At 33.4% G+C, this 12,938-nt stretch overlaps 1 protein-coding gene across 3 annotated transcripts in view; it reads left to right on the top strand.

The window, feature by feature from the left end:
* Positions 1 to 12,938, top strand: part of ARAP2 (ArfGAP with RhoGAP domain, ankyrin repeat and PH domain 2) — a 177,640-nt gene that overhangs the window by 116,458 nt on the left and 48,244 nt on the right. For 2 of the 3 annotated variants that reach the window (XM_012770987.3, XM_012770988.3), the window contains exons 21-24: positions 1,642 to 1,854; positions 5,590 to 5,695; positions 8,673 to 8,820; positions 10,303 to 10,371. In XM_012770987.3, the coding sequence (XP_012626441.2) occupies positions 1,642 to 1,854; positions 5,590 to 5,695; positions 8,673 to 8,820; positions 10,303 to 10,371 (536 nt within the window). The remainder of the gene's footprint in view (positions 1 to 1,641; positions 1,855 to 5,589; positions 5,696 to 8,672; positions 8,821 to 10,302; positions 10,372 to 12,938) is intronic. The other variant, XM_012770990.3, reaches the window with a different exon arrangement.

Here is a 12,938-nt window from a genome sequence, read left to right as displayed (position 1 = left end):
ATTTATGGGTCAGAGACAAGCAAGTGAGCAATTACATCTCTGCATTAAAATTCTATGGAAAAGAGGTTCAGGGGCTGCTACAGGTGTTCATGGTGTGGGGTGAATTTCCCCGGGGTAGAGATGGCAATGGAGGCCTTCAGGGGTGAAGCATGATGCCTACCATGGCCTTAAGAGGAAATAGGAGCTAGTTAGGAGAAGAGGAGGATGGGGATTCCAAGAGGAGAAAACAGTGTGTTCCAAGGTATAGTGTCACAAGAGAACATTGTTCAGGTAACTTTCTATAGTTAAATGTGGCCAGAACTTAGTGTGAGAAGAAGAGGTAGATATAGAGGCAGGAGGTTAGGTCAATTTGTATAGGGTTTCATGTATCTTAATACTGGCAGCAGGAGGCCAGTATTCAGATTTTTAATTTTGTTGATAATACCAACAGACCTGCCATCATTATTGAGAAAGACATGATAATGGGGGCAAATGTGAAAACGTAGTGAGGAATTGAGTGCACAAGATAATATTAATAGAATATGAGATGGAAAGATGGGGATAGTTCTGAGAGTGAGATTATGATGACTCTGTGACATAGTATTGTATTTTTTTTTAATGTGAGTGAGAAAGGTTCTGACTTGTAAGGGCCTGGGGAGAAGGCAATGCCATATATTGAGCTAGAGAAACAAGATAAAGAACATTCCTGGGGATTCCTGGAATCATTGGTAAATCCTAGATGAGCAGAATGAATAGAAGACTTAGAGGGCAATCACAAAGGGAGGGAAAAAGATAGAGATTGTGATGTCATGAAAGCCATGAAGTTAAAACACTTTTATCAGGGATTCATTTGGAGTGTCACATGTTGCAGGGAGTTCTCACTAGTTACAAACTGAACAGTACCTAGAAAAAAAGTACGTCATTAATATTCTTGATGAAGTTGATCTCATCAGAATGGAGATTGGTCACAGAAAGGTGGTTAAAGGATTAATAGGCATGTGAGACAGTAGAAAGAATAAACAGGAAATGCAGCTTAGTTTTGAAAGGAAGGAGGACAAGAAACCTGGGAGAGGACACTGAAGAATCTTTGTGTTTGTATTGTGTGTCGTCATCATTATCATTCCTCCTCCCCCTAACCACTACACCTCTTATTTTTTTATGGGGCATTGTGAATCAGTAACTTTGAAAAAGAGGTGACCCAGCTTTTCATTGGAAAGGATGTGAAGATGGGAACATATAGAAATTAGTATACAATATGGGGGCAAGAGTTGGGGAAATCTATTGCAGAGAGCTTCACTTCACTTTTGTTAGTGAAAAATAGAGGCAACTTTGTGTTCAGGGAGAGTAAGTGAAGATAGGGCACTTGAGGCAAAAGAACATTTGAAAAAGATTCTGCAAGAGCTGGAGGAAGGACTAATCAGATGCTTACCAGAAGCTGAGGCTGGAAGGGTTTGTTCATTAGGTTTATACTTTAAATACTAAAATTAGGAACAAGAAGTTTTTCTCCTTATTCATGTTTTTATCAACTCTTACATAATGATTTCTTCATCTTATTCATCATACCAACACAAGTATTTGTTTCATATTCAATATATCAAATTAGATTTTGAATTTAGACTTTTTTAAATGTAACTTTATTTTTTAATTTGTTTTTAAACAAAGGTTTAGGATGCAAATATATCTACCAAAAGAATGGTGATCCTTTGCACATAAGTGAACTCGTGGAGAGTTTCAGGAAGGATGCAAGAAGCTTTAAATTGAGGGCTGGGAAACATCAGCTTGAAGATGTGACGGGTGTGCTGAAAAGTTTTCTCTGTGACATTGATGATGCACTTCTTACCAAGGAGCTCTATCCATATTGGATCTCTGCTTTAGGTAATATAATACAGAGTCTAATAAATGCTTGCCTTCTAATTTTATATTTAGATTTTTAAAAATCTTTAAGCTGAAATTTAATCCAAAGGAACAATGTTCATGATGGATTAGATGGAAATTATGCAAATATCAATAGCTGTTTCTGTCTACTTCAAAAAATTTATAATAATATAATTGCCAAATAGTGTTATATACTTAGTTTTCAGTAGCTTTCTTAGTGCTTACTTGGCTTTAACTTTGGAAGTGTTTTACTCAAGTTCATGTATACTATTAATGATTTGTTATTTGTTATTAAAATTAAATGAAGGGTTTAATACAAGACTCATTTTACAAGATTTTCACATGACTCTTTTATGTTTCTTCTATCACTTATTCTACCTCTTTATAGTACTTAGCAATCTTTTTTTAGTTTTTCATAACTCAATTTTTCCTAGATTCCATCTAATGAAATAAAAAAAAAGCCTTGTTATACAGTAAAAGAACCTAGTTAAGAGATGACCCTAGAAAACTGGTTTATTAAATCACTTATTGGCTCATATTAATTTTAGTAAAACTAATTTTTATATCTATTAATTTAAAATATATTCAAATATCACAATAATAAAGACTTTTAGATATAAACATTGATTTTAATCCCATCTTTCTAATAAAGCTTTTTCTATTTTTCTGTATTATTTCATAGTCTGTTTCTCCACATCTGTGATTTTTATATATATAGCACCTTTTATTTTTATTAATAAACCATAAATATTTCTCATATTTGCATTTTCAAAATGATCATTTTCAATCTTCATTTTTTTAGTTTTTAAAATTTATTTTTAAATTATACCATAATTACTAATCTATTTCTTTCATGTACATTTAGTTTCAAAATTTTTTCGAAAATGGCTTTTGAATTTGACTATATAATATGCCTCTTTTGAGAAAGTTTTTTTTTAAATTGAAAGTATTTGTTTAAAACACAAATAATGTATTTGAAGGAATTAATTTTGAAAGGATGTCACAAAACATTCACAGTTTGAAAATCATCCCAAGAATGATCCTGATTAGTGTCAGCAAGAAGACTAGCATTGTTATTAAAATGAAGCTTTTCACAATTTAACTACCTAACTCAGAAATATTTTGTTTGCTTTCTAATGTTTCTCAAATCAGTAGGGTCAACTGCAGTCACAAGAAGAGTTAATTGTATAATTTTCTGGTGTATAAAATGGAATGAAATAAATGCATCACTTTCAGCTTAGTTACCTTGCAACCCCATTTATTGTTTAAAGAAAATTTTATTATAATTTATAATTATGGCATTATTTATACTATTTCTATTTTATAAAAGCTTACAGTTTGTCTTTATTGTAAAATCAGTTATTGAAAATATGTGATAAATATGGTTTTTCTAAATTTGACAAATTCAATAACAAAGAGGTCTTATACGGTTGTCAGTCTACCAGGAGGAGGTAGTCAGCAACGGTAGGCTTGTGTCATAAAGGAAGTGTGTTCGCCATTCACTTAGATGTGAATCTTTGAGAACTTACTTGGAGGAGGCTTTGAACACTGGGTCAAATACCCTTTAAGGCCTTTGCTTTTAGATCTAATGTCGCTCAGCCAGACCCTTCAGTAGTGCCCCATGTTGGATCTGAAAAGAATAAACTAGAACTCCCTGGCGACCTCATAGAATCTGACATCCTCTGTGTCTGAGGCTGAGAATGCCTTGCAGAGCTATACCAGCTATGCTTATATGATACACAATCTGTTCTTCTAAGAATACTATTAAATTTTCTGAATTCTGTGACTAGTTGCATTGCATTGCTCATCGTATTTTCTATATGACATGAAATTTTTCAGAGTTTTACTTTCGAATTGCTTAAGTTTTATTTTGAAATTAACATCTATTTTATTTTTATAAGATGTGTGAAATATGCATACTAGCATGACTTCTTGTTATAAGTGTAGTGATATTAATTGATTTTTGTGGTATAAATGTACTTATTCATACAGTTAGTAATTGGATGACATGAGGGTAAAGGTTTGGATTACACTGGGGGTGATAATTCTTAATTCGTTTCCAGTAGTCTCTTTGAATGTAATTTGGGTGTTTTCCCCTCTTCCTTATAGAGAGTCAGCTACCAGTACACTTAAGTTGTTCTGACCATGTTTATGTTTATGAATCTGATGTGCGGGCTAAAATCAGTACAAAAGGGACATCGCTTGCTGTTTTGAATAGGAGTGTACTTGAAAAATGTATCACAGAGTTTCTTAAATCCCCAGGGATCTTAATGTCCTTTACAAGTGACTTTGTACTTTTAAAGAATCGTTAAATGTTCTTCTGGCTTTCTGTGAATAGAATAGGTAGGGCTAAGTAGGAAATGAAAAACCCTTGTTTCCAAAGGTAGTTGGGGATTGAGAGGGAATACATGTACAGTCCCCTTGGGTTACAAAGTCAGCACAGCTATTTATGAAAAGAATAATCTTTTATTTCCCCTGTCAGCTAGTAATTTAAACCAAGCTGCCACCACACACCCTCTGGAGCTGTGGTCCTCAACCCCTAGGTTGTGGACCAGTACCCGTCCGTGGCCTGCTAGGAACCGGGCTGCACAGCGGGAGGTGAGCAGGCTGCAAGCAAGTGACACTTCCTCTGTGTTACAGCTGCTCCCCTCGCTCGCATCACGGCGTAGATCTGCAGCGGCATTAGGTCCTGACAGGAGTGCAAACCCTACTGGACACTGCGCATGCGAGGGCTCTGGGCTGCGCGCCCCTCATGAGAATCCAACGCCCGGTGCTCTGAGGCGGGCTGAGGCGGAGATGCGAGCGCTGGGGAGCGGCTGCAAATACAGATTACCGTCAGCACAGAGGTTTGACTGCACGGCAAACGTAATGTACTTGCATTGTCCCCAAAACATCCCCCAAGCCCCATCTGTGGAAAACCTGTCTTCCATGAAACTGGTCCCTGGTGCCCCAAAGGGTGGGGACTGCTGCTCTGGAGTCTAGAAATTTGGGGGTTCTTATCTCTAATTTCTCTAGATATTTGGCTTTTTGGAGTTAGAAGAGTACAGAGTCATTCCTTTTCATCCATAAACCAATAAATTTCTGTCCATGACAAGGGCAGAAGGTTCATCCTCTTCTAAGTCTGGATTGTAGTTATTAAGTCCTGCCCATGACTTCTCTGGTTGTCTCCTCACCTTTTCCAAGGATTGGAAGGTACCAGAACTGGTAAAAGCCCCTTAAAATAGATTGGGGGGGGTAATGTACAGTTCAGAGCTCTGGGATGGTTTATAGCTTTGGGAAGATTTTTATAATATTATATGGAAAAAATAAAATAAGTGTCATTTTTCAAATACAAGTAATGAAACCTTTCCATGGCCAATGTCAAAATACTTTTGGCTTAATTCTTCACTTTTTACTCCAACTTGATTAGTTAATTGAATGTATTCCTGTTAAGTTAAAGTCCAATATTCCATAAAGTAGAAGATACAAAATGCAACCTCTCTCACCCTCCTGTTTTGAAAGTTTTTTATTGTAAGTTACAAATTATAAGAACTATAGCATGTAGCAGTGGAATATTTATGTAATTAAATGCTTTTCAACAATTACAGGCAATTTTATTATAGGAGTTTGAATAGTTTTCTGCTGAAACCTAATTGTTTCACTTCATAAAATATACTTGTGACTATTTTAAAATACTGTTGAAAATAAAACTTTTATAGATGATTAGGTCTAAAGATTGTTTTTTTCCCCCTCCAGATACACAAGATGACAAAGAAAGAATTAAAAAGTATGGAGCATTTATACGTACTCTTCCAGGGGTCAACCGAGCAACTTTGGCAGCTATAATTGAACACCTTTACAGGTGGGTGGATTTATGAACTTTTTTAGACATTTCAAATATAGCACTCAGTAACTCATCATTTCTTAAATTTACTCAGTAACTCATCATTTCTTAAATTTAGAATAGTGTGGTTAACCTCCTTCTACATGTGATAATGAATCTTTCAACATATCTTAATAACAGTCACTTTGGCCTCTCTTTCTGTAATTAAGTCACATTTACAGAAAAATAACACTGGGAATTTCTTAAATAAATTAGAAATAATCATATACAGCATCCTCAAATGCATCTAGTGCATTAATAAAAGTTATAAAACTCATTTGGGTGGGAAGTTGGGGAATAAAGGAATTGCAGAGACCAGAATTCTGTAACAGGAATCTGACTGTGAATACAATGCTTTCTTTTAGTGGGCATTTCTTTATTATCAGTTTATATCTTACCTAACCCATATATTTTGGTATCAGGCTATTTATCCAATGAAGAAATTTTAAAAGTTAAAACCATTTTCTGTGTCTTGAAATGAAAGTCCCTCTGCATTTGAAAAGATATGAGGAATATAATGGTGACTTGAGAAATGATGTCTGAAGGATAACAATGTTTAAAAATATCCTTTTGAGTTAAAACTAGAGATTTGTTTGTTCTGATCTTAGCAAAAATGATTACAAAAACTTTAATACGTGTAAACATTGGCTAACGAATATGTTGTAGCTTCCTGCATGGGTGAAATATTCTCTTGAATAAATGTCTATAAAACCAAATTTTACTAAAAGTACCCTATTTAGAGTCTAGATTTAGAAATCTTCTACAATTTGTCTTTTCTCTTTATCTCTCTTTTCCAACCAATACTTCTCATGCATGTCAACTCCAATATTGTAAACTGATTTTCTTATTACCCAATATAAATATAGTCTACATTATATCATCCTATCTCTATGCTTATGAGATGTTGGGAAAAATTTTAGTATGGATAATTTTAGCATGCAGCACGGAACTATAGAGGAGATATTGTGTGTTGAGGTTTAGGGACTGCTTCATGCTTCAGATTTAAAGACGCACATGAACTGGGCATGAAAGAAGGAGAAGTATGAGCAATGAGCCAAAGGATAACTCCTGGGACATAGGGGTACAAGGAGATGAAAAGGTTTATAGTTGGTTGTCAGGAGGTTGTGAAAGACTGTACAGGTCATACAAAAACATTGAATTTTATCCTTTAAGTGATAAGAAGTGACTGACCAAATTTGTTTTAGGTTAATAACCCCTGTAATGGGATTAGTTGGGGAAAAGTAGTGTAGGAGGCAGAGAAATTAATTAGAAAACAGTATCCTTGGGGTTCTGATGAGAAGGCTTGAGTGAGAAGAGCCTGAGCAGGCTGAACACGGAACATTTGGGAATACCAACATCTGGGGGCAGGAAACACAGGAAGAAAAGGAATACTGTCGCAGCCACTTTATCCCAGAAATTAAGGTAGCCACTGAAATTAAAGAGAGGTGAATAATACCTAAGGAGAAAGGTAGTACAAAAGAAAGTCTCAAGAAAGGCAGAAATGTTTGATAATGTCCTCAAAAGATTGAGAGGTCAATTTGGAGGTGGCCAAGTTGATTCAGCATTTAATTTAATTCCTACCCTAGATAAAAGACTGCTTTCTCCATCAGCAACATCCACTTAATTCCATTCACCAGGTATTTACTGTATACTAGTGTGTGATTAAATCAACAGTCTCTGTGAGATGCTTATTAGATTCTAGTAACAGAGGCAGACATGCAGATAAAATTTCCAGATGTTTACAGTTTTAGTGTGATAAAAGTAAAGAAGAGGTTTTTGAGAGGTGTGACCACAATTATTACATCCTCCTCTATTAAATTCCAGTTCCTTTTGCATCTTGTAAATCATATTTGATGATTGCACTTGCTCCATCTTTGCTATGCAATTTGGCAGTTTATTATGAATTTTTTACATTATCATATATATTGCTGTCATGTTTACTCACTTGGTCTTATACCCACAAGAATCTATGTTGTTTATAGACAGGAATACCTAACTTATTTTTGCTATATTCCTTTGATAGAGTTTGGTCTCTCTTGTTTAATATGTACTGCAAAAACTTCCAAATGTAATTAAACAGGCAGTTGAGCAGCTGCTATTTATGCAGTCCGTGACACCCAAATACAGACCATCAACAGATACTTTTATATGCACTACTTACAGTTCTCACCTAGCACGCTTTTATCAATATAAATTTCCCTTTCTTGGGGTGAGGACTATAGTGGTGTTTTTTGTTGTTTTTTAATTACTTTGAACTTATATTTGTAGATACTTTAAGTGCTCTTTTAAGATCCAAGGCTTGTAGCCTACTGAATGGAAGAGTTGGCTAGTTTGTTCATATCTCTTCATTATGAAAAGTGATTCTTAGTTGTATCTAAGGAAAAATGTAGTTATAGTTTTAAATTGTCTGCTTTTAATAATATCCTATTTTGAATAACTGTACAAACACATGCTTCTAGGTGTTCTTTCTAACCTAATATGCACTTTCTGGAAAATTTAGCCCAGCCTTGAACTTGGAATTTGGAACTCTCTAATAAATACTTACCAAGCCCCTTTCTTGCTTTCTTTTACACATACACATTGCCCCCTTTCCTCTTCCATTGATCCTGCAGTTCTACATCATTTTACACTACTCTGTAAGCTTACTTTATGCTTTAGCCACGGGTTGTTTCATAGTATGAAACTGTTTAGATACACTCAGTCCTTCCTCTAAATCAGCAGTCAAGTGCTGCTTTGTGACTTGTACTAATCTCTTTAACAGTATTCTTTCTTATTTTCTTGGACGATGAGCTACTTGAAAGGAAGATCCATACGTTTTTCTTTAAATCAACATTATACCTTTAATATGAGAGAACTTCAATATGTAGGTGTTAAAAATGATAAGAATCCTGGTTTGTAGTTCTATGAAATTTCCAAATAGAAGTATATCATAACGAGCTATGCTTTTCTCTGACAGGGTTCAGAAATGTTCGGAAATCAATCACATGAACGCCCATAATTTGGCCTTGGTCTTTTCATCCTGTTTGTTTCAAACGAAGGGACAAACCAGTGAAGAAGTGAATGTAATTGAGGACTTAATTAATAATTATGTAGAAATATTCGAGGTAAATATTTTATGTCTTACCCTTGTGGTGGTTTTGATGTTGCTGTTTGCAAACAAAGATGTATATTTTAGGATGTTACTATTCAAGTCTTTATGAATAGAGAGAGAAAATAAGAATAGTTATACTTAAAAAATTTTTTTAGATATAACTAGTTTTTTAAGCTATAGCCATTCATTTTAAATTTGGTTGCTTTTAAAGCTTTTTTACCATCTGATGTCTTTGAGACAAAATAGTTCTATTTATAGGGTTTTTATGTGCATTTCCTTTCTCATTATATGTGTATGAATTATGTCCATTTAGAGGTGGGAAATTATGAATTTATTAATAAATTGGTAATAAATATTAGGCAGTTAAATTGAAAGCATTTTAGGTCTTTTTTTTTTAATTGTGCTCCAATTGGAAAAAGGAAAATTCTGAAATATTATTCTGTAGTACTCACCAATTCATCTCTGTTTTAATTGTTTGACTTTTTAACTTACTATTTTATGAAGTTAATATTTTCATGTTTCATCAGGAAACTGCTAGAATAGGGATGACTTCTTGGTTCTATGAAGTAAAAATAGAGGAAATAAGCCCAGGATTTGAATATGGTGGATTTAGGTCAAAGGTCCAGTTTCATTACATAAGTAGTTCTAGCATCTTGGTATTGCCATGTAACCTCTCTGAGCATTTTATTAAATGTTGTTTATTAAACCACTTGTTTTCCAGAGGTACAGATATACCAGATTAAACCAAGTGGGTTAGTATGATAGGGTTATCATTTGTAGAGTTTTTACATTCTTAAGATAACTTACAACAAGATTCCTTAGCAAAGAAAAAGGAACTATTTTCATAAAATAAAATATTAATGTTTCTATCTTAATTCATATAGGAATAGACAGCAGGGTTGTTAGATTTCCTTTGCTCTTTGATCTTCTCTTTATTTCCTTCTATATGTGTCCACTGTTTTTGATCAATAGCAAATTCTTTGCAATAATCTGATGCTGAGAAAAGAAAGAATTAGAAAAAAACAATGTGTGGCTTTACATGCTCTCTTTATATTCTATTTTTGTACTGTACCATTTGTAAAAAGTACATGATTATCTTCATAGTTATGTTAAACCTAACTTTACCTAAATGGTAGAAATTTAATAAACACTTAGTGAACATTTCAGCTAAGGAAATATCTTGTTTCTCAACCTACATGAACTAAAAGAAACCAGTCATCAGCTCCTTTGCTTGTTAAATGTCCTAAGCAATAGAGCTTTCAATTGAGGCAATTGCAGACTGAAGTAGTATCATCATAGATTGTTTTGAACTGTATGAGACTCTATCTTGTTGGCTTTATTTATGACCTAGCTGTGTGGGCCCATGCCGATTAAGATAGCCATTCCCACTTATTTTTAATTTGATATTTATATTCCCGAAGAGTTATATAACGATGAGTGCCATCACTCTTTGTATTCTACATTATTAGAATGTCCCAAATTATATTTTAAACAGGTTAAAGAAGACCAAGTCAAACAAATGGACATAGAAAATAGCTTTATTACCAAGTGGAAAGACACTCAAGTGAGTAGTAATAGTTAGATCTCTAAAGAATGAAACAAAACAAAAACTTGTGTTGTAAGTAAAGATATTTGCTGTGTATATTCTCAGGTTCCTATTTGAAGCAAAGTAAAAGTGATGAACAAAAAACCCTAGATAAATTAGTTGTGTAATACATGCAAAATATATTGATGCAAATTTTTTAAATATAGAAGGAAAATCAGTTTTCATTTACATATCAAGATTTCCTCTATCAAATCAAATTTTATTTATAAAAGCACTGTTGAAAATGCTGGTGGATTTCAAAGGAAGCATTTAAAGCCAAAGAAATACTTGGAGCAAATTGAAAATTCAAATAGCTTAATGATTTTTTCATTATTATTTGGAAAATATAAATTATTTCTTATATGCTTTTGCTTTGCATGCTTGAAGATGATTGTATTAATGGAATGTTTCTAATGTGATCTTTGTAACAGATGTAATTTTTGTCTTAGTTGACTTTTCTATATTCTGTCTTGCTTTCCTCTGTCACATTGTATTGGATTTTCATGGCCAGGTTGCACTATGCTTTTCCAAGGTAGCTTACCTCATTTGATGAATATTCACTAGAACTTCTTAAGGTTGATCATGAATTATCTTCTAATAACTAGGAACTGCAGTGGATTTCAGGTATCAAGGTAAATAATAAAAACGGGTCAAGTGTACTCTGTTTACAGATACACTCAGATAATGCGACACATGCTTTTTGTTAGCAAAACCCTGAATTCTCTGTCCTGAAATAGTATCCGTTACACATTAGAGGAGTGAACAGAGCTGTTGTTCCATATGAAGGAAATTAGAGAAGGCTTAGATTCTATCCCCAGTACTAATACTATGATATTAATTACTTAATGAATTATTTCTTCCATTTTGACCCAAAGTAATTAATGCAGCTTGTAGAGGAGTTAGGTTTAACCATAAAAAAATCTAGCTCATTATCAATTCTCTTAAATTTTCACTTTTTTAGAAGGGTTTCAGTCACAAGATAAAGAATTGTCTGAGCCCTGGAAGGTTATCTTTGGCAGCAATTATCTATGTTGTTATTATAAAGTATGAGTATCCTTTTACATTTTTATCTTTTTATTCAAATTACAATAAAGAATCAGTCTTTTATATTCAAATTACAGTAAAGAAATCAGGTTACAATTAGAAGTTTCTATAAGTTCTGGAAAATAACCTGAGCTTAAATACTTGTTCCTCCCTTTCCTGCCTTCTTAACATCATGTTTTCAATTCAGTATAAGTGAGTAAAAATAAAACAATTGTCTATAAAATATAGTAATTGGAAAAGAAAAGTAAAAAAGTTTGGGAAAATCTGTTCTTTTGCATGAATTTTTCCTCTAATCCATTCAAAACTCTCCTCTGGAGTATTTTCCTGACATTCTCTTTGTCTCAGCTCTTGTTTGAATTTCTTAGCTATTCTTCTTTTTAGTTTCACTCTATGAATTCTTTGTGTTTGCTTTTTCAGTTTTTATAATATGTCCTTTCTTAGAGAGCTGTTTATGCAAATATTGTGAAAAGCAAAAGTGTCAACTGTATCTTCCGAGAATTTTTGTGTAGTATTGAAAGTGAGGGAAGAAATTGGAAATAAGAATTTGTAAGCCTGTAATGGCGGAATAATTAAGAAACTTCTTCAAAGTACATTATTAATGTTTTTGTCACAAATTTACTCAATGGATTTTATGCTAAGGGAAATTTAACTTTAGAATGATTGTTTCTTCATTGTGATCATTTTTTTTTAATTGGTTGATGGCTATTGTTTCTATGTGGTTACATATCTTAAGGGAACTTCTGAAAAAAGCTACTCAATTTTTTTTTTTTTTTTGTAGTTTCATTTGGTTCTTTATTGAATTTCTCTACTTTATACTGTTAGTCTACATAGTGATATCTTATGCTTTTTATTTTCTGGCTTGCATCTTCTTCACTTAACATATCTTCTGGAATATAATAATGACCTCAATAACTTAGCACTTAGTGCTTGGCCAAAAATAATTAAAATAAAAACATATGTTTATTGTCTGCTTTGTTCTATCATTTCACTTTAATTTTTTCTTACTAAATTTTTACTTTCTATATTTGTGGTTTTAGTACAGCTCTGACCCAGTTTATCCTCAAATTCCATCTCTTTGAAAATTTGGCAAGACCTATTTTGCCTTTTAATTTTATTGATATCACGCACACATTATCGCTAAGAGCAGAATTACATATGGCCTATTTTCCATCCTCGTTTTTATTTATCCTGCTAACATACATGATGATGGCTTCTACAACTTCTGCTGTGGAAGTCAGCATATTTTCATTGTGGTCAAATTCATTATTTCAGTAAGAATCTAATCGAGAACATTAAACTCTTGAGTAAGAGATAAAAATTGCATTGTGATTGTTGTTGCTGATTATAACATTTGTGTAGATTCTTTGTCTTTAATCAGCCATCTGGAAATGGGTACATCATGTGTGTGAACAGGGGAATTGAGCTCATTTTATTGTTGTAATGACTAGGGCTTTATAGGGCTTGGGAACTGTCTTAAGTATCATATATGTGTTTTTGCAACA

The sequence above is a fragment of the Microcebus murinus genome, chromosome 3 (assembly GCF_040939455.1).
Source record: "Microcebus murinus isolate Inina chromosome 3, M.murinus_Inina_mat1.0, whole genome shotgun sequence".
NCBI classification, from domain to species: domain Eukaryota; kingdom Metazoa; phylum Chordata; class Mammalia; order Primates; family Cheirogaleidae; genus Microcebus; species Microcebus murinus.
This window is presented reverse-complemented; position numbering and strand designations above follow the sequence as displayed.